Source organism: Phyllobates terribilis, unplaced genomic scaffold (assembly GCF_046119375.1).
Source record: "Phyllobates terribilis strain yellow unplaced genomic scaffold, ASM4611937v1 Scaffold_7__3_contigs__length_470593459, whole genome shotgun sequence".
Lineage (NCBI taxonomy): Eukaryota > Metazoa > Chordata > Amphibia > Anura > Dendrobatidae > Phyllobates > Phyllobates terribilis.
The window spans coordinates 127,424,865-127,447,713 of record NW_027362767.1 but is presented as its reverse complement, the minus strand read 5'-3'; the positions used below and the strand labels follow the sequence as shown (position 1 = coordinate 127,447,713).

The 22,849-nt window shown below is 44.5% G+C and overlaps 1 protein-coding gene across 1 annotated transcript; it reads left to right on the top strand.

Annotated features, from left to right (window-relative positions):
* The first annotated feature begins 55 nt into the window (after nt 1-55).
* ZFYVE19 (zinc finger FYVE-type containing 19) lies at nt 56-22,107 on the top strand. Its single transcript, XM_073639124.1, has 11 exons — nt 56-250; nt 1,601-1,722; nt 2,949-3,005; nt 3,549-3,709; nt 4,931-5,076; nt 5,561-5,669; nt 9,210-9,425; nt 13,670-13,746; nt 14,058-14,177; nt 19,509-19,666; nt 21,261-22,107. The coding sequence occupies exons 1-11, from the start codon at nt 197-199 to the stop codon at nt 21,337-21,339; spliced, it is 1,299 nt and encodes a 432-aa protein (XP_073495225.1). The 5' UTR covers nt 56-196; the 3' UTR covers nt 21,340-22,107.
* Nucleotides 22,108-22,849: the final 742 nt, after the last annotated feature.

Here is a 22,849-nt window from a genome sequence, read left to right as displayed (position 1 = left end):
TCGCGCATTGCATTCTAGGAAATGTAGTGAATCACTCGGGTAGTAATTAGAGGTTGGACAGTAAATTGACTACTTTTCCCAGAATTCTCTGTTGTAATGGGAGACATAGAGCATTTCCTGAAAGTTGTGAGATTTGGGAAGATCGAAGGTGGCCTGTAATGTGCAGGGATGATTGTATCTGTACCTGACAGCTGACATGGACGGAAGGTGCTTTGCTTGTGCTTCCAAATTCTCCATATTTAAGAAAGAGGTGAGTGTCAATGTGATCAGTGACTGCATAAATCTATATGTAGATAATTAAAGGGGTCCTCTAAGAAAACCTAGTTATATTTAAAGGGATTCAAAAACAAAATCCTACTGTAATTGCTCTTTACAATCCCCATTGATCTATGTGTCATGGAGCTGCAAGATGACATCATGTATGTCATGCTGAGGCCAGTGATTGGCTGCAGCGGTCATGTGAAAGTCTATGGGGTGTAAACTAAGACTATCCAGGACCACCGGAGCATTGTTGCCATAGGAGATGGGGATTTAAAACGAGTCTTGCAGTGACTTTCTATATCTCACTATCGTATTGTAAGGTTTTTAGTATTTTTTTTGTGCACTTGCACCTTATTTAATGGTGAACGGAACATTAAAGGGGCTGTCCAGGGAAGATACGTTACCAGAAATCCTCAGCATAAGGGATAACGTATTGATCGCTGGGGGTCCCACCGCTGGGACCTACACTGATCGGCAGCCCCATAGGGAATTAATGGAGCGGTGGTCGAGCATGCTCACTGCTGCTCCTTTCTAAGGAGGATGAAAGTGCCCCCCCCGTTCTGCCAAGCGGTGCAGATACCAGCGGTCAGACCCCTGCCAATTACTCGAAAACCTCTTTAATTTTTAAACCACAATTTTGCAGTCCGCCCATAGCATAATGTGAGTGAACACACAAAACTTTGTGCTTCGCTTTTCCTGTACTGATCCAGTGTCTCAATCCTGTATTTTTTGCAGAGTTTTTGGAGCAGAAACTGAGCAGAATCTCCCAATTTTTTAAGAGGATTTGGAGAGTTTCTGCTACAAAACCTTCTAAAGAAAAACCCTGTGTGCACCTAGCCTTATAGTCTGGGTCAGGGCTATACTCCTCAGGCATCAGAGCCCTCATAGAAGCCCCCAATGGCACTTTAGTAAAAACACATACATTTAAAGCAGCCTAGCAACCTATTTGTGAAAACACAAAATCAACATGTAATCGGGTTTGATTATTCATTTTGCACTGTTTTCTTTCTATAGCTTATCTGTGGTGCTGTTTGCTGCTAGCTGCAGAATGAGTCAACTGAGAATCTGGCAGTGAGCTCCCTATGAAGTCTGATGGAGAGTGTCTAACTCTTTTATCTCTCTCTTTCTCAGCTGTTTTATGACCACAGACCGCATCAAAGTAGAATGCGATCTTTTAAAAGTCAAATGGTGCAACATTTTTAATGAAACCCGATTGCAAAAATGATTCTTAGCCCCAAATGCATGCATTTAATTAATGATAAAATAAATTCCCCTTGTAAGATTATTGGATGATAATAATGTGATCGTAATGATTGATTTTATTTTATTTCCTTCCAAGTGTGGATGTAAGTCCTGCCGACATTCGTTCTGTTCGGGATGCCTGCCGTTCACGGCGATCTTACCTGCATATGGTAACAGCAAGCAGAAAGTCTGCAAGAAATGTCACGACAATATAAGCAAGTGAGTGTGTGCAGTGTGACCGTGCATGTAACAGCTGCAGGCTTGTGCTGGGGATTATCCTGAGCCGACTGCAGAGGCGCTGTGTGAACTGATAGTTTGCTAATACTGTATTGTGTGACCTCCTTGCTTTTGTGTCCGTTCCCACCCTAAAAATCCTCTTGTGTTGTGACAAGACAGATAATAGTTACTGAATATCCAATGTAAAAAAGTTATTTCTCCCACATTGTGCTGATGGATCTGCTGCAACACACTGCACATGGAATATACACAAAATAGAGACATTTTTCTGTGTGTTCCCTAAGTTCACCCATAATCCCCCCAGTATGCGGAGTTTTGCTGCAGCAGGAGCCTCTCCCCACTGCTCTAGGAGACCTGAATGTTAAGCTCCATCCCCTCAGTTATTTGGACGATGAAGATGATCCAATCCAGGTCCTGTCACGATCCTGCCAATAATGAGGTCCTAGGGACGCAGTGAGGGATAGTTCAGCCATCCTAGAGAATGCAGGGGCGTGCTGGGTTGTCAGGATTGTGAGTGACAGTCAGTGGCAGGGGCGTGCTGGGTTGTCAGGATTGTGAGTGACAGCCCAGTCGGTGGCAGGGGCGTGCCGGGTTGTCAGGATTGTTAGTGACAGCCCAGTCGGTGGCAGGGGCGTGCCGGGTTGTCAGGATTGTGAGTGACAGCCCAGTCGGTGGCAGGGGCGTGCCGGGTTGTCAGGATTGTTAGTGACAGCCCATTCGGTGGCAGGGGCGTGCCGGGTTGTCGGGATTGTGAGTGACAGCCCAGACACCTATGTAGGTCAGGCTTGTTGGGTTTCATTCAGGTTTTTCCCATCCTGGCTATTGAGTTAGCTGACAATGGCTAGATCATTGTCAGTTTTAGCTTTAGCTCGGTGGTTGTGTGCCTTGTTCTCTAGTGCTCTGTTATTTTAATCTTTTTCTGCCCGACCTTGGCTTTTGGCCATCCCTTTGCCTAGCCCCTTTATTTCGATTCGCTGTCTCCCCAGAATTCTGACCTTGGACTATGACCTGTTTACTCCTTTGTCTTGCCCCTCTGTTTATGACAAACTCTCTTGGTATTTGACCCTGGACGCCTTGCCTTTCCGTCTCATGGCTTTTCCATGAAAAGTGACTTTTACAAGCGTCGCAGGTCCTCATGACAAAGTCAAAGAAGTATTGCTATTGGGATGTCCCTCACTCCAACTTTTGTGTTTTACATTTTTTCATAGTGCCGAGGCACCAAGTAATAATGCATCGAAGTGGTCCCCACCAGAGAATTACAAGAAGTAAGTTGGGCACTGTGTGGATTTTTTTTCTCCGTAACATTAACCCAAAACGTTATATTGGGCAGAGTCACAGCATTAGGTGGAAGAGCCCTTCAAACTGAATTATTTTAAAGGGGTTGTCCATGCTATACAATGGTATAAAATAAGCTGATTTTCCATCGCTCTCATGTCGCCACTTTCAGGGTCCTCCACCTATTTCTGTATCATGGCGTCCAATAATGATGTTTTTATAGTCCTGTGATCGCTGCAGCAGTGACCTCAGTCGTGTCAAATACAGCGAGTGATTGGTTGTATCAGTCATGTGACTGTGTCAAAATGCCATCGCTGCCGGCCTCACGGGAGCAGCGAGGAATCAGTAAAATGGGTACGGCTCAGTTTGCTATTTTATACCACTCTGGTGACAGGTCCTCCTTAAACAGAGTCTAATTTTACATGATCAGGCTGTAGCTTTGGATTTTTCCTTATATTATTTTTTTTTCCTCATTTGTATGTTGCCGAGTATAAAAAAAAACAAACATTTTTTTTATTTATTTTTTATTTCAGGAGAATAGCAGCCTTGGAAGCCAAGCAAAGCCAGCAAAAAGACACGCCAAGAGCTCAAGAGGCTTTATCTGCTGGAAACAAGACCAGGTATCAGGGGTTGTCACCAGAGGACCAGGCGATTTCGGAAAGACTGGCAAAACTCAAGCAGGACACTAAACCTAGTGAGTAGGCTTACATTCATGAATCTAATTGTTTGTAGGTGTTATGTTAAGAAAATGACACATTTTGACAAAATCAATTAGAGTAAAATCTACATTATTAACCCTTTCACTTCTAGGACACGTTTTGCTTAAGAAAGCCCTGAATTTTAAGATCCATGTTATAATTGTCTTTTTCTGAAAAAGTAGAAACTAGGCAGATATTCAAAGGGCCTAAGGAAAATTCACTTATCAGCCAAGCAACCAATCACAACGCAGCTTTCATTTTCCCACAGCAGTTTATGAAATGAAAGCTCCTCTGTGATTGGTCGCTATGGGTAACAGACACTTTTTGATAAATGAGGCCCTAACGGTATAAGCTACCCAGCACTTTATAATCATGGATGCCTTTATACAATTTTGCATCAAAGCTTAATAAAAAAAAAATGCATAGAAAAGGTGTCTACAAGTCAGCCTATCCTGAACTGTGTATGTGAGGTGTAAGGAGTGGGCCGGGGTTTCCATGCAGAAATATTCACATAGTTACCAGAAGGGAAGGCATCAAAGATCTCTGTGACCTAGATGGCTAATAAAGGGTTAATTTATTGATATGCAGGGTTATTAGGTTTGTCTTAATACTCTTTTCATATTAAAAAATAAAAATACATCCCTTAAAAAAATACACCCCTACATTTATTAAAAAATACAACCCCTACATGCCTTAAAAAATATCCCCCCTACATCCCTTAAAAAAATACACCCCCTACATCCCTTAAAAAAATACACCCCCTACATCCCTTAAAAAAATACACCCCCTACATCCCTTTAAAAAAAAAATACAACTCCCCCTATCGTTTTCGAAATGTAAAAGCCAGAAAGCGTCGTAGCTGACTAGTGAGAGGTGATAACATGAAGAAAAGCTCCTGTATCCACATTTGAGACATGTCTGTAACAGGCTGTGATCTTTCATCAAGTTGTCGCTTCCGGCATGGCGCTTATGGCGGACGTGATGCTTATGGCAGACGTGATGCTCATGGCGGACGAGATTCTCATAGCCAGAGATGAAAATTACGTTTTGTGCAGAGTGTTCCTTTAAGTATAATTTCTGTGTAATTGTGCAGCTAGAATGAATCTTTGCTGTGGATGATGAATGTAAAGCTGTGACAATGGAGAGCACTTCTCAGACTAACCATCATGGCAGAATTTGCCTACATATGACGGATCTACTCTTTTCACATTTTATAGGATCTGTCGCCTCCACGGCTGAAATAGAGTCCAGGATGGAGGCTTTACGGAAGGAAACCCAAGCGCGTGCCCCTTCCTTACAAGAGATGGAGGATCGGCTGGCCGCGCTACAAGGGAGGGCTCCGCCATCTACAGCAGCCAGGCCGGTAGTAATCTTTTGTGATCGTCTACTTACTGATATTGTGCTCACTTCCCTGCAATTCTGTCTCCTGTCTACTTCCTATCTGACGTCCTCTTGAATTGTAGATCCCACTCCTTCTCCTCCTCCGTGCTGTGCTTCCAATCCCACAATGCCTCAGCTAAGCATTACATGGGTGGTCCGAGCCAGCCGAGTAGTGGGAGGACAGAAGGATTATCCTCCGTTGTATATTCTATAAATAAGTTAAGATATCCTCAATCCTCTTCGTTCTAGGTTCATTTGAACTGTTCGAAAGGGCTGTGCAGTAATCATTAGTAACTGTGAACGAAGTTTGTGTCTCCCTTCCCTGCGGGAGGAGTTTGTTTGGAATAGTCTATCAGAAGTTTTGGTACATCTGAATGAAGCATAGATCTCTATAAAAACTTTCAATTTTATTTCATTACTTTTATTTTTCACATATGTATTTATTTTTTATTTTTTCCAATTTGTAGCAACATCAACCACCTGATGTCAGAAGCCAGACGCAAAAAGTTAATGACCTTCTAACCCAACTGAAAGATGAGGTAGCCATAGATCAAAATTGTGACCCGGATGCTCGAGGTACTTACAAAGAAAATTAAATATACACTCATGGAGTAAAAATAATGTGTATATACTGTATGAATGTACGGTTGACTTCTACATAAAATGTTGAAATTCCTTCAAATCCAGCTTTGTATAATCCAAGAATGAGAATCCAGCATTTGTTTCTAGCACAGAACATATAGTGGAGTTTTTGTACTTTTTTTTTCTGTTTTTTTTTAAGGAAAAATCTAAAAACTCTTTAAGACTATCTGAATGAGCTCACTGACAGATTCTCAGTTAACTCATTCTGCAGCCAGTAATAAACAGTGCAACACAGAGGCTGTAGAAGGCAAATAATGCAGCATTTTTAATGAAACCCAATTGCAAAAATCAATTTTAGCCCAAAATACATGCATTTAAATAAATTGTCCTCAAAAATGGAAAACCCCTTTGAATACATTAATTCAGGCCCTATGCAATGGGCATAATGTCCACAGCACATTCACTATTTACAAGTACATTAAAGGGTCTCACCTCTGTAAGGGAAAGCTGAATGGGTACAGCACTTATTAGTAAAGTGAGCATGATCCCTTTAATCACTACTTCTAACATGTCTCTGTGACTTGTCCAAAAATATTTGAAATGACCGTGACCCTATAACATGCAACATGTCTGGTGTTAAAGGGGTACTCCTATCTCGTATATTTATGCATAGCCACATGATATGCCATAAATGTATAGTAAATGTGGATCCCACCAATGGGACCTGCTTATACCTCGAGAACAAGGCCTTGACAAGTGTCACTATCAGTGGAATCTCCCCTGGCTCTATAACAAGCTGCATGCTGATTGGACTGCATTTTCATGGTGACAGGTTCCCTGTAAAGAGTAAACTACTTTTTTTACATTTTTTTTCTAATTTTATTTACTAATGACTTTTCATGCAGGAAAAGAAAGGACGCAAACTTTGATCACAGTTACTGATGATTATTGGACAGGCCTGTCACACAGTTCTAATAAGCCTATGATGAAGAAGATGACTTACGGTGGTTTAGCTCATTTAGAGAATAAAGAATAGGCAGTAATGACTCTATCCTCCCAATAGGCAGAGCTAGTACTTGCTATATCTGCCCATGTTATGTTCTACAGATGCTAAATAGGATTGGCATATTATTAATTCTCTGGACATTACAAAGTTATGAATTTTTGTAATATACTTAATTACTATATTTTGCTTCCTTCTCTCCAAGTCTCTGTTGCAGTTCTCTCTCATTGTCCAATTCATGCTTCTTTAAAAATTGCTTTTAACTGCTGCTCGGCAAAATCAGTACACTATATTCACGCTGTCTGTGTACAAGACTTTACCTGTCGGAGCTTCTCTGCTCCCCACTCCGTGAACAGACTGTTTGAAAATATTATATGTATCTTTCTGAGCAGCAGTTGAAAGCAGCTTCTAAAGGAGAATGAAATACACTGCTCAAAAAAATAAAAGAACGCTCAAATAACACATCCTAGATCTGAATGAATGAAATATTCTCATTGAATACTTTGTTCTGTACAAAGCTGAATGTACTGACAACAAAATCACACAAAAATCATCAATGGAAATCAAATTTATTAACCAATGGAGGCCTGGATTTGGAGTCACCCCCAAAATTAAAGTGGAAAAACACACTACAGGCTGATCCAACTTTGATGTAATGTCCTTAAAACAAGTCAAAATGAGGCTCAGTATTGTGTGTGGCCTCCACGTGCCTGTATGACCTCCCTACAACTCCTGGGCATGCTCCTGATGAGGCTGAGTATTGTGTGTGGCCTCCACGTGCCTGTATGACCTCCCTACAACGCCTGGGCATGCTCCTGATGAGGCTGAGTATTGTGTGTGGCCTCCACGTGCCTGTATGACCTCCCTACAACGCCTGGGCATGCTCCTGATGAGGCTCAGTATTGTGTGTGGCCTCCACGTGCCTGTATGACCTCCCTACAACGCCTGGGCATGCTCCTGATGAGGCTGAGTATTGTGTGTGGCCTCCACGTGCCTGTATGACCTCCCTACAACGCCTGGGCATGCTCCTGATGAGGCTGAGTATTGTGTGTGGCCTCCACGTGCCTGTATGACCTCCCTACAACGCCTGGGCATGTTCCTGATGAGGTTGCGGATGGTCTCCAGTGGGATCTCCTCCCAGACCTGGACTAAAGCATCCACCAACTCCTGGACAGTCTGTGGTGCAACGTGACGGTGGATGGAACGAAACATGATGTCCCAGAGGTGCTCAATCGGATTCAGGTCTGGGGAACGGGCGGGCCAGTCCATAGCTTCAATGCCTTCATCTTGCAGGAACTGCTGACACACTCCAGCCACATGAGGTCTGGCATTGTCCTGTATTAGGAGGAACCCAGGGCCAACTGCACCAGCATATGGTCTCACAAGGGGTCTGAGGATCTCATCTCCGTACCTAACGGCAGTCAGGCTACCTCTGGCGAGCACATGGAGGGCTGTGTGGCCCTCCAAAGAAATGCCACCCCACACCATTACTGACCCACTGCCAAATCGGTCATGCTGAAGGATGTTGCAGGCAGCAGATCGCTCTCCACGGCGTCTCCAGACTCTGTCACGTCTTGTCACATGTGCTCAGAGTGAACCTGCTTTCATCTGTGAAGAGCACAGGGCGCCAGTGGTGACTTTGCCAATCCTGATGTTCTGTGGCAAATGCCAAGCGTCCTGCACGGTGTTGGGCTGTGAGCACAACCCCCATCTGTGGACGTCGGGCCCTCATACCACCCTCATGGAGTCGGTTTCTAACCGTTTGTGCAGACACATGCACATTTGTGGCCTGCTGGAGGTCATTTTGCAGGGCTCTGGCAGTGCTCCTCCTGTTCCTCCTTGCACAAAGGCGGAGGTTACTGTCCTGCTGCTGGGTTGTTGCCCTCCTACGGCCCCCTCCACGTCTCCTGGTGTACTGGCCTGTCTCCTGGTAGCGCCTCCAGCCTCTGGACACTACGCTGACAGACACAGCAAACCTTCTTGCCACAGCTCGCATTGATGTGCCATCCTGGACGAGCTGCACTACCTGAGCAACTTCTGTGGGTTGTAGAGTCCGTCTCATGCTACCATGAGTGTGAAAGTACAACCAACATTCAAAAGCGACCAAAACATCAGCCAGAAAGCATTGGTACTGAGATGTAGTCTGTGGGCCCCACCTGAAAAAACACTCCTTTATTGAGGGTGTCTTGATAATTGCCAATAATTTCCATCTATTGTCTATTCCATTTGCACAACAGCATGTGATATTGAATGTCAATCAGTGTTGCTTCCTAAGTGGACAGATTGATTTCACAGAAGTTTGATTTACTTGGAGTTATATTCTGTTGTTTAAGTGTTACCTTTATTTTTTTTGAGCAGTGTATATTACAAAACTGTATAATTTTTCAGTGTCCAGAAAATGTTTAGTTACCATAAAATGGTAGTTGGTTTAAAAAAAAAAAAAAAAAAAACTTCTGCCATTTGTACTGTTGATAATACTTATATGTACAGATGAGTATTTTGTTTTCTGCATTTGATAATGTCACTTCCAGGATCTTCTCCATCCATTAATGACCTGAGTAAAGCCAATCATGTGGACAACTGGACGAGCTTTCATACAGAATTGGATGCGGCAGAACTGGAAAGGGAAAAAGACAAGATTTTGCGTGAAGCAGCAACAGAACTACAAGATGAGAATACAAGGCAGGAGAAAATGCTGGAGATAGCAAAGAGGCTGGCGGCTTTAGAAGGCAGAGATCCAGAGAAAGGTGCTTACATACACTTCTATAGATCGGCACTTTTGTCAGATACCTTGTCCCTTTAAACAGGGATTGTCCAAGCTGAGCAAAATTAGATACTATAAAAGGATAAGATGATCATTCCTCACTTGCCCAGCCCCCTCCTCTCCAGCGGCACTGCTCCATTCACTTCTATGGACTGACAGTGTGCCTATTCCCATCACTCTCATAGAAATTAATGGACTGGTGGTTACATATGCACACCACCGCTCCAATCACACAGGGGCTTAGGGGCCCCCTTTCTGCGGATCAATTGAGGACAGCTGTCTGACGCCCAAGTGAACATTCATTTATCATCTATCCTGTTGTTAGTAAGAAAAGTCCTTTTAAAGCGGTTGTGTCACCAGATTTAATAACATAAGTTGCATTATTATATAGTTACTTTAGACCTGATGGGGCTTGGGCAGTTACTATGTCAATGCATGTCCGGCTTAATAATCTTATTAAAACGAGCATTTTTAAAAAAATTCAGTTTAAAGAGGACCTGTCACTTGCTCAAAAAAGTACCTTAAATACCTCGTAAAAATCCCTGAGCTCCCCTGATTCTGCCGCTCTTTTTAGTTTTGCTCTGTGTCACTCTATTGCAGAGATATTCACATTTGTTTTGGAGTGCAGTATGTGAAATCTCTGCTTGCAGACCGACTGGTCGTTCTTCAGAGTCTTTTCTGAGGGCGTGCATTTTCTCCCCTCCTTCCCAGACGCTGCCAATCACAGCTCAGCAGCTGATCTAGCAGTGTCAGACACTGCTAAACTGTGATTGGCAGCATCTGGGAGGGAGGGGTGAAAGCGCACACCCCCAGAGAAGACTCTGAAGAAACACCCAGTTCTGCAAGCAGAGATTTCACATTCTGCTCTCCAAATGCAACAAATGTGAATATCTCTGTAATGCAGCGACGCAGCGCAAAATTGAAAAGAGCTGCAGAATCAGGGGATCTTAGGAATTTTTTGAGCAAGTGACAGGCTTGAGAGAGCTGATCCGTGTATTCAGTCTAAGCCAACCCAACGTTTGACTTTCAGCTGCAGTTTGTACTGATCAGTGTGAGGTGTCAGCAGTGTGGAGGGCTACTGAGGAGCAGTCTATCAGGCTAGGTGGGTAGAGATTGAGTTTAAACTTTCATATCTGATTATTCAACCAAGCTGACATGCGTTTCCATGGTAAGCACACTAGACTCATCAGGTATAGAAGATTTATTTAATAATGTATGCAGATTGTATTGTGAAATTACTGACAGACCTGCCATAAGGTGCAATAATCAGGTATAATTTTCTGATACTGGCCATATTTGCTGATTCCTTGGATTTTAAAGCAGAACAGGGGGTCCCTTTGTCGATTTTTAGGAATCCTCCTTGAACAGTGGTTGCTCTGAAGCAAAAATACATTTTCGTAGCTTCCCACTCTAGTAAATGTATCCGCCATTGTTTTTTCCATCTCGGTTGCTGTATTAGAGTAGGTGGATCTCTAATTACGGTGACATCAGGCTTGCGGAGAGCAGAAAGGAGCTCTCAAGTTTCATGGAGGTTCTCAAGTTCAGCCGCGTATAGAAGACCTTACCAATACTTCCATGGAAGGATGGATCAGAACGACGAGCTATGTCCTCGAGTTCAATTAATTATTATTTATTACCATTCCATAAAGCGCTAACATATGTAAAGTCCCAGAAATTAAGCTTTCGGTACTGACCAGCAGATGTCTGAAAACACTATATGGAACCCAGCAGTCCGTTATCTTTACCGTCTCACAGCCTTAAAGGGGCTCTGTCAACAGGTCAAAAGTGAGCAATTTTTGCACTTATTTTATTCCAGCTGTTTCCCTGAGTCTTCAGTTTTTTGTTTCTTCTTAATCCGCCATACGGTTCCAGAGATACGGGCCTTTTTATTTAGTGCTAATTGTCATTCTTTCTTCGGGGCGTGGCTCACAGGGTTCCTTGGGGGCGTGTCTTTAGGCTGCTCTGCATAATTACCCCCATGAGCCATGCCCCCTTGTAAAGACCATAAATAGTAGCACTAAATAAAAAGGCCCATATCTCTGGAACCGTATGGTGGATTAAGAAAAAAAAAAAAACCTGAAAACTCAGGGGAACAGCTGGAATAAAATAAGAGCAAAAACTGGCCACTATTAACCTGGTGACGGATCCTCTTTTAAGGGGTATTCCAGTTACAATTAATAAATGATTGTATAGTGGATTTAGCATTTTTACTTTATCTTCAGATATTAACACTGTTCTTTTGTTTACAGCTTGTTGCTTTGGAGACCGACCACCGCTGCTAGTAGACAGCAGAACATGTGCAGTGCTTACAAGCTTTTTTTTTATTTTATTGAGCTTGGAAGTGCCATTGTGAAGCTGTAGATATCAAGAACTGCTGGAAATTTTAATAAGCAGTAAATTACAAAAGTGCTTGTATTTATAAGCTCTATCCGACAATATCCGTCTGTGAAGATGGGAATAACCCTTTAATGATTGTGGCGCACTGGCAAGCTGGCGCTCACACCAACGCGACAAATACACTCCAGTCAACAACGGAGTGAATGTGTCTGCATTAACGCCACTTTATGCCCTTACCCGCTAAGGTCCACCCACTTTTCAAAAAATTAGAGGGGCTGGCCGGTACTGGCATAAAATTACCAAAAGCAGCAAAAATTGTGCAACACATCAACCAGTTTTAAGCCAGATTTCTGCCAAAAACTGTTTGATGAATTGAGGATATTGAGGGCTATTCATCAAAGCTTTTATGCCAGAAATGTGGTGTAAGAGCTTTAAAAAGTTCCAAACTCTTTGCGCCATGCAAATTTGCTCAAAATTGTGTGAATTTTGCCATTTTGAACCAAGTTTGACTTGGCTACACCTGCCAATCCAATTCATCAGAAGTGTCAGCGTTCTGTACGTCGGAAATGTTACTTGGAGCAGCATTTCTGATGATGAACACAGACATTTTTACATTTTTATTTATTTTTTTTACAACTATTATATACTGTATTTTTTTAGACCATAAGATGCAGTTCACTATAAGATGCACTCCAGATTTAGAGAGCAGAAAATAGAAAAAAACATTTTTCCTGCTGATTTAAAACTTCGCTGGCCGTGTAAAGTGGAGGTGTCAATATCACTAATTTTAAAACACTAGGGTAGAATATGGAGGCAATAGACAACAGATCTATTGTTAGTGTTTCTCTGCAGCATGTGGATTATACACATTTCACTTTACAAGCAATAAATTATATATACTTTCTGCAGTGCACACATATATAAAACACTGCTGTGTGTACAGTACAGACACACGCAACCCTGTATTTTATATACATACTCAGCTCTGCTGTGTATACACACACAACTATGCTACATATGCACGCACACAGCTCTGCAGCGCATGCATATACAAAACACTAATGCATTCATAGTAAATACACACACAGCTTTACTGTTTATATACACACAGCTCTGCTATCTGCACACACCCCAAAATCTCAGCTACATGAACATGCACACAGCTCTGCAGTACACACATATACACAACACTGCTGCAAAGTACATGCACACTCAGTTCTGCTGTATATTCAAACAGCGTTGCTACGTACGCACAGCTCTGCTACATGCGCAAAACTCTCCTACATTTACACACACATACTAACATATTTTACAGTTCCTTCTAGGCATGTGACTGATCATATAACCTGAACATCCAGCTTTAGTTATGTGCAGATCTTGGTAGTTTTCTCTCCTGCCCTGCACCGATTAGACCGATTTAATATCAATGATCAGGAAGGATGCTGTGTCAGCGCTCTTTTTTCTATCATAGGAAGCTGCCTCCCTCTGGACTATAAGACGCACACACTTTTTAGCAAGGTTTTTTTTCTTGCTAAAAAGTGCATGTTATTGTCCAAAAAACATGATATATATTCTAATAAATGAAGAACTCGACTCCTCCCTCTAGTGTATAGTGTAGAAGTATGAGAAATAGACTGCTATACATGAATGGATGCACCACTCCTCATATCCATGATTAATAATAGCAATTGGTCACAATACTATCATGATTTTCTCAAGAATTGATAATACAACTATATATGTAAAACAACTTTTTGACTCTAGTGTATCGATCACTTTGCAGTTTATTCTTTTTCAGTGTATTTGACAGCATTAATGTCCTAGTGAATGAGCATTACTTTCATAGAATGTATAAAAGTTAAATTTTTCAGTATTTTTCACCATCTTCAGTTACTTTGGACAACCTCAAACTACCAGACAGCGACGAAGAAACGGAAGAGGAGGCTGTACAGAAAATCCTAAAGCAGGTCAGACACTGGGTTTATATTATGTTCTGCTTTCTCTCCCCGCTGCCATTACATCGATGATGTGCAAAAGTTGTTGGTTTCAGCCACTTTATGTTGCAGCGTGATTCAAGTGAAGGGGGGTCAACAAAAAAGTCATAACAAAATTAAACTTTTTGCAACTACGGTTGCAATGTGACACCATTTATGTGCTGAGATGTACTTTAGTTGTATGTTTTTATATTTGATCTATTTTTTTTTATTTTATTTTTTTATTATTATTATTTATTTATTTTTAAAATTTCCATATTATATGACTTTGTCGCTCCTCGCAGCTCTCAGAAGAGGTTTTTCTGGATGAAGCAAGTGGCTATAATGACCTCTCTAATCAACGCAGATCTGTCAGTGACTGCAAAGAAGTAAAACTAGGAAATAAACTGCCTTCAACCCAAACTGTAAGTTGGAGATCTATTGTATCAGATATTTAATAAAATCCACAGAATTCTCTTCTTTAAGCCACGTTCAGACAGGGCAAATTTTGTTTCAAATTTTAGAATCTGCACCAAAAATCCCGAACAAAGTACAGCACAATATATGTGAATGATCCCTTCAAACCGAGGTTGCATCTGAATGATATTGGAGCAGGCAGACATCTGCCAGACACAGCCAGACTCCACATAGAGAAGGCAGAAAGGGTTAATTAGCATCTCTGCCTTCCTGATCACTCTGAACAAGCGCTGTGTATACAGTATAGGAAGCTCTAACTGCTTCATCCCCTGGACCTGGCGATCATATGAGAGAGACCCAGTTAGCTCTACTGTTGAAACAGGAGGCTGAATTTCTCTGTAACTGTGATTAATATACCAGCCCTAGTTACAGGGGAAATAAGCAAAGGTCTCTTGTGACCTTATCGTGGGGCGTAATGTGTGAAATATATGAAAAAGTATATAAATAGAAAAAAGAGAAAAAAAATTAACAAAATAGAAAAAAAGTACTGCCAAGTCCAAATCATTGTTTCCACGCCCCCTTTGATAAAAAAAAACAAAAAACACGTCCAATATATAAAAATAATGTCTAACAGTGTTTTTTCGTGGTCCCTTGTGAATACAAAAATACATTGAAAAGTGGACATGTATTTCCTTTTTTTTTCTTGACATTTTTCCCTTAATATTAGCAATAACGAAAGGAATATAAAAATAACATGAAAGTTAAGCCTCATGCGTCATGAAGAAAAGGGTAAAAAAAATGAGAAATTTTTTTTTAAACCACATGAACACAAAACCCCCCAAAATTTGCCTTTTACTGAACTGGATAATATGGAAGTTTTTGAAAATGAGTGAAATGAAAAGTCAAGTAATTGTTTCACTCTGGTTCATTAAATGTAAGTCTTCATGGTAATGTGTACACTAAAGGTACAGCTATTGGCTGAAGTTCCATCACACTGACTTCCTGCTCTGCAGCTATTGGCTGAAGTTCCACCACACTGACTTCCTGCTCTGCAGCTATTGGCTTAAGTTCCACCACACTGACTTCCTGCTCTGCAGCTATTGGCTGAAGTTCCACCACACTGACTTCCTGCTCTGCAGCTATTGGCTGAAGTTCCACCACACTGACTTCCTGCTCTGCAGCTATTGGCTGAAGTTCCACCACACTGACTTCCTGCTCTGCAACTATTGGCTGAAGTTCCACCACACTGACTTCCTGCTCTGCAGCTATTGGCTGAAGTTCCACCACACTGACTTCCTGCTCTGCAGCTATTGGCTGAAGTTCCACCACACTGACTTCCTGCTCTGCAGCTATTGGCTGAAGTTCCACCACACTGACTTCCTGCTCTGCCGCTATTGGCTGAAGTTCCACCACACTGACTTCCTGCTCTGCCGCTATTGGCTGAAGTTTCACCACACTGACTTCCTGCTCTGCCCCTATTGGCTGAAGTTCCACCACACTGACTTCCTGCTCTGCCCCTATTGGCTGAAGTTCCACCACACTGACTTCCTGCTCTGCCCCTATTGGCTGAAGTTCCACCACACTGACTTCCTGCTCTGCCCCTATTGGCTGAAGTTCCACCACACTGACTTCCTGCTCTTTTGATTAACCAGTCTTGTGAGATGTCATCAACATGACGTCTGGCCAGGCCAGCTAATCAAAAGTGGAGCTGGGGATGCAGGTAGGAGGTGGGTAATGGGGCTCCAGTCCAACAGGCACAGACTGCTGACCTGGGCAATGGACCAGGGTCCTGCAAATTTCATCTCTACTTGTAACGAAATCTTTATAAATTGATGACTTAAATAATGTGCACTGAGGACGAGAGCTCTGTTGTCTCTCTGCTTTTACAGTAAAGAGTCTTCCTTCTGCTGATGCTGAAGAAACCTTCTTTACTTTACATGCAGTGGACAACCCTTGTCACAGTCACTGGCCTTGGCATGGAGAGATCAATAGCTTTCTATCCTGACCTTTGATATATTTGCACAAAGTAATTAAGTTGCTATTAAAGCGGCCTTTTCTCCAAGATAATGGACATTTCTTAATGGCAATCCACCAACACTTTTTTAAAGGGAACTTGTTAGCTCCAGAAAAAACGCCATATATAGGGTTAATCTGCTGGTAAATAGTGTATAAATCTTGTTTGGCTGGCTACATGGAGAAAAGAAGTTATATTCTTCCAGTCATTGGGGGGATGCAGAGAGAGATACAGTCACCTGCAGATTGATTGACAGCCCGCTCTGCAAACACAAAATGCACTGTGTATGGAGGCAGATCAGCCTGATCAGCACACCTCTGTACACTGTGTATGGAGGTAGATCAGCCTGATCAGCACACCTCTGTACACTGTGTATGGAGGCAGATCAGCCTGATCAGCACACCTCTGTACACTGTGTATGGAGGCAGATCAGCCTGATCAGCACACCTCTGTACACTGTGTATGGAGGTAGATCAGCCTGATCAGCACACCTCTGTACACTGTGTATGGAGGTAGATCAGCCTGATCAGCACACCTCTGTACACTGTGTATGGAGGTAGGTCAGCCTGATCAGCACACCTCTGTACACTGTGCATGGGGGCGGATCGGCACACCTCTGTACACTGTGCATGGGGGCGGATCGGCACACCTCTGTACACTGTGTATGGAGGCAGATCAGCCTGATCAGCACACCTCTGTACACTGTGTATGGAGGCAGATCAGCCTGATCAGCACACCTCTGTACACTGTGTATGGAGGTAGATCAGCCTGATCAGCACACCTCTGTACACTGTGTATGGAGGCAGATCAGCCTGATCAGCACACCTCTGTACACTGTGTATGGAGGCAGATCAGCCTGATCAGCACACCTCTGTACACTGTGTATGGAGGCAGATCAGCCTGATCAGCACACCTCTGTACACTGTGTATGGAGGCAGATCAGCCTGATCAGCACACCTCTGTACACTGTGTATGGAGGTAGATCAGCCTGATCAGCACACCTCTGTACACTGTGTATGGAGGCAGATCAGCCTGATCAGCACACCTCTGTACACTGTGTATGGAGGCAGATCAGCCTGATCAGCACACCTCTGTACACTGTGTATGGAGGCAGATCAGCCTGATCAGCACACCTCTGTACACTGTGTATGGAGGCAGATCAGCCTGATCAGCACACCTCTGTACACTGTGTATGGAGGTAGGTCAGCCTGATCAGCACACCTCTGTACACTGTGCATGGGGGCGGATCGGCGCACCTCTGTACACTGTGTATGGAGGTAGGTCAGCCTGATCAGCACACCTCTGTACACTGTGTATGGGGGCGGATCGGCACACCTCTGTACACTGTGCATGGGGGCGGATCGGCACTCCTCTGTACACTGTGCATGGGGGCGGATCGGCACTCCTCTGTACACTGTGCATGGGGGCGGATCGGCGCACCTCTGTACACTGTGTATGGGGGCGGATCGGCACACCTCTGTACACTGTGCATGGGGGCGGATCGGCGCACCTCTGTACACTGTGCATGGGGGCGGATCGGCGCACCTCTGTACACTGTGCATGGGGGCGGATCGGCGCACCTCTGTACACTGTGCATGGGGGCGGATCGGCGCACCTCTGTACACTGTGTATGGGGGCGGATCGGCGCACCTCTCTGTACACTGTGTATGGGGGCGGATCGGCGCACCTCTCTGTACACTGTGTATGGGGGCGGATCGGCGCACCTCTCTGTACACTGTGTATGGGGGCGGATCGGCGCACCTCTCTGTACACTGTGTATGGGGGCGGATCGGCGCACACCTCTGTACACTGTGTATGGGGGCGGATCGGCGCACACCTCTGTACACTGTGTATGGGGGCTTATCGTTGAACACCTCTGTACACTGTGTATGGAGGTGGATCGGCGCACCTCTTTGTACACTGTGTAGTGGCTGCTTTCACAATTGGTGTCTCGGCTCCCATTGAAGTGAATGGGATCTGAGCTGCGGCTACTACACTGTGTACTGGGAACTTTGGCTGCTGCAGACTTGGAAGGCATGTTAAATCCCCACCATGTGATATTGATGATTTATCCTGTGCATAAGTCCTCAGTATACATACCTGGACACCCCCTTATTATGGGTCATCCTGTTTGTGCCAGGGGTTTTTACCCTAGTATCTCCAATTGAATTGCTAAATCTCCATAAAACAATACATAAATTAATAATGCGATGAGTGATGGGTAAGTACAAGTTATTAGAGAGGAGTGAAGAAGGTTGGCGGTACCCTGCTCCAGCGCTCACATCGGGACTCCATACCAGCCAGACCAGGGCAGTGCCAACTGCCTTGGCCAGCACCTGACTGCCGGCATCCTGAGCGCCTCTTGCAATCACTGCCCCCGTGCCACAGTATCATGCATCGTGCCCAGGACTGTATTTAGAGTTTTTGCTTTCTTACCCTACACACACAGCACCCAGCGTCACCCCATAATGTGCCAACATAGATCCAAAGTGTCTGCAGTGACACAATGGCTTTCATCCCATTACCTCTGTATCCTCGTACTTATGCCAAGACTCAAAGTAGATGCTGGACCGAGGTAGTGCCAATCTATATTGATATTGTTGGATAGAGCTTGTAAAAACGAGCACTTTTGCAATTTATTGTTATTTTTTTTAATTTGCAGCCGTTCTTGAGCTATTAACATTTTTCTTTTGTTTACAATTCGTTGCCTAGGAGACCGACCACTGCTGCTTGTAAGCACTGTACTGAAGTTCCCCACGTTTAGAAGGTAACAGGGCTCCAGTAATCCTAGCCAGCTTCAAAACAGTACTTACAAGGTCAATAGAAAAGAGATGGTAAGCACTGCACATGTTCTGCTGTTTAGCAGCGGTGGTCGGTCTCCAAGGCAACGACCTGTAAACAAAAGAAAAGAAAAATGTTAATATCTTTAGAATGGTTGCAAAATTGCTTGACAGTGCTGCAGCCAATCAGTGTCCTCTGCCAGAGTAGACGACATGAGTCACTGAGCTCACTGATTGTCTGCAGTGATGTCTGTACTGCAGACAATAACAGACACCAGGAACAGCGGCAAAGACTCTGCATTGGACCTGGGGAGGTTGATTAAAGAAAGTTTATAAACTGCAGTTAGGAGAGAGGGATTTCCCGAAACCGCAAAACCCCCTTTAAATTGGACTCTGAGTAATGTCGTCAATGTACCTTCCACACCTTCTCTACAGGTATCTGTACTAGGAATGTACAGGAGCTTTTCCATGAGCTTCAGCCTTTTGTATCTGACATTTTGCATGAAGTCTAAAATTAATATTAATTCCTAATATTCCTATATTAGTCGTCAGCAGAGATCCAACCCACTAGAATCACAACAGGAAAAGTAAAGGACCCCGACAGCGATGAGGAGGAGCTGCCCTGGTGTTGTATCTGCAATGAGGACGCGGCTATAAGATGCCATGATTGTGATGATGATCTCTACTGCCAGCGGTGCTTCAGGTATCATCAGCTCCCAGAGGCTTCTCCACCATAAATGTGACAGACTGGTCTATAGCCAAGCCTGGCTAATACCGAGGGCGGGACGCCCCAAATTGCTGACCGCTTTTATTCCTCCCATTGAAATCCTGCTAGTAACCATCTAAGACGCCAAAAGTGATAAATTTGGCGGTAATTACCTCCCAACATAAAAAAGGGAAGCGAAAACCTTACATTGATATATGATTAATTAAAGTGGTTGTGTCGTTCGTAAATGGGCAAAAATTGCTCTATGGGCTGACGGAAAAAAAACGAGTGCAGCTCTCACCAGCTCCATAGAGAATGAATGGAGCGGCATTTGAGCATCTCCGCTTCTTCTCCAGTCTAACGGGGATAAATGTGCCCCATGCGGCTGATCGGTGCGGGTCCCAGAGGTCAGCCCACCACCGATCAATATGATCACTTGTTTTCCTTACACAACCCCTCTAATTCTCATAGAGGTGAATGGAGGGAGCCGAGAGGGAGTTTGTCAACCCCAATACACAAATTAAACTTAAGCGCACAGTTATGTAAAGTATGAACCCCCATAAAAAGTGTACCTCTAGTGTAGTAACCATTGCCTTTACTGTCCAGAAATATACATTTATTCAATGTGCAAATTAGGGTGGTGTGTGCACCCTTATCGGGGTCGGGCGCTGGGTGCCCCCTTATCGCAACCGGGCGCTGGGTGCCCCCTTATCGCAACCGGGCGCTGGGTGCCCCCTTATCGCAACCGGGCGCTGGGTGCCCCCTTATCGCAACCGGGCGCTGGGTGCCCCCTTATCGCAACCGGGCGCTGGGTGCCCCCTTATCGCAACCGGGCGCTGGGTGCCCCCTTATCGCAACCGGGCGCTGGGTGCCCCCTTATCGCAACCGGGCGCTGGGTGCCCCCTTATCGCAACCGGGCGCTGGGTTTCCCCTTACCGCAACCGGGCGCTGGGTTTCCCCTTACCGCAACCGTGCGCTGGGTGTCCCCTTATCGCAACCGGGCGCTGGGTGCCCCCTTTTCGCAACCGGGCGCTGGGTGCCCCCTTATCGCAACCGGGCGCTGGGTGTCCCCTTATCGCAACCGGGCCCTGGGTGTCCCCTTATCGCAACCGGGCGCTGGGTGCCCCCTTATCGCAACCGGGCGCTGGGTGCCCCCTTATCCAACCGGGCGCTGGGTGCCCCCTTATCGCAACCGGGCGCTGGGTGCCCCCTTATCGCAACCGGGCGCTGGGTGCCCCCTTATCGCAACCGGGCGCTGGGTGCCCCCTTATCCAACCGGGCGCTGGGTGCCCCCTTATCGCAACCGGGCGCTGGGTGCCCCCTTATCGCAACCGGGCGCTGGGTGCCCCCTTATCGCAACCGGGCGCTGGGTGCCCCCTTAACGGGCCAGATGCGTTGACCAGAAGCCACCCCACTATATTCTTGGCATAGGTGCAGATCTCGCCAAGGTGACACCCACTTCTGTCCAGCAATTCTCTTCTATTGTATGGATACACATGGATGTCTGTAATGGGAATATCCCTTTAATGATGGCTTCTCTCTTTTTTTTGCCTGCAGATAGATAATAGAATTTCCTTTCTTTCCGTTACAGGGAAGGACATGATGAATTTGACCGGAAGGAGCACCGGACCTCTGTGTATCGCCCTCCACAAAAAAAGAAAGGGCGATAATAGGGGACTAAAATAGGGCATATTGCTCCTAATCAGGATCTGTTTACTCTACACAGTAAATGCAGACCCCCTTGTATATGCCTTGCTTCATGGTAAAGGGGTACCCCAGAATAAAAAAATATATAAAACCGTGCCACACCTGCCTATGGGACTATATCCGTTACTGCTGCTCGGCTCTATTTAAAGCGGTTGTCCACTTTTGGGAGACATAAATAGTTATCATTTATTATTTTTTTCTCCAAAACGAGCTCACTGACATATCCTCAGTTAACTCATTCTCCAGCCAGCAATAGGCAGTACAACGCAGAGATTATAGAAGGTAAACGGTGCAAAATTTTCATTGACACCCAATTGCAAAAATGTTTTTTAGCCCAAAACCTATGCATTTAAGAGAGTTGCAGTACCACACACAACCATCTGACAGGTGTGGGGCGATCTTTAAAAAAAAAAAAAGCTGTCATTGTTTTCTCCCTGGTAACATAATTTATTATAATTGGGATCCCTAAACTCTTAAACCACTTGTCTTGTGGCTTACAATCCACAAAGGTGTCTAATGTCAGGGCATGCTGGGAGTTGTAGTATGCTTATGGCTGGAGCGTTACAGTTTGGGGACCAGTGATCTGAACGCTTTTACTTCTGATGAGGAGGATCTGATGCCATGTGAATATATTGGTTATTATATTAGGCCTGCTTTCTCGTTGGGGATTTGTTCAGTGTTTTACGCTCCGGTGTTGGGATCTCTTTAATAAAAGGCTATGATTTTTTTGAGCTACGTTTTAATTACTGGTTTATAATTAATTATGATGATCAGACATGAGAATGTATACGACGAATTTACATCACAGGACGCCTTCTGCCTCCACCCTGTTTTACCAGCTGTGACACTAAATCTGAGGGTGGAGAAGAATTTAGATGCTTGGTCAGTACAAGGAACTGGCAACCTGATTTATTAACTCCTTAAAATCTACAAAGGACCACAGAGCACTCATTATGTTCAGAAAGAAGGTCATTCAGACATCGATTTAGGAAAGGGTTCTCTACAGTTAGGGTAGTGAAGGGTTCTCTACAGCTACAGCAGTGAAGAGTTCTCTACAGCTAGGGCAGTGAAGGGTTCTCTACAATTAGGGCAGTAAAGGGTTCTCTAGAGCTAGGGCAGTGAAGGGTTCTCTACAATTAGGGCAGTAAAGGGTTCTCTAGAGCTAGGGCAGTGAAGGGTTCTCTAGAGCTAGGGCAGTGAAGGGTTCTCTAGAGCTAGGGCAGTGAAGGGTTCTCTAGAGCTAGGGCAGTGAAGGGTTCTCTAGAGCTAGGGCAGTGAAGGGTTCTCTAGAGCTAGGGCAGTGAAGGGTTCTCTAGAGCTAGGGCAGTGAAGGGTTCTCTAGAGCTAGGGCAGTGAAGGGTTCTCTAGAGCTAGGGCAGTGAAGGGTTCTCTAGAGCTAGGGCAGTGAAGGGTTCTCTAGAGCTAGGGCAGTGAAGGGTTCTCTAGAGCTAGGGCAGTGAAGGGTTCTCTAGA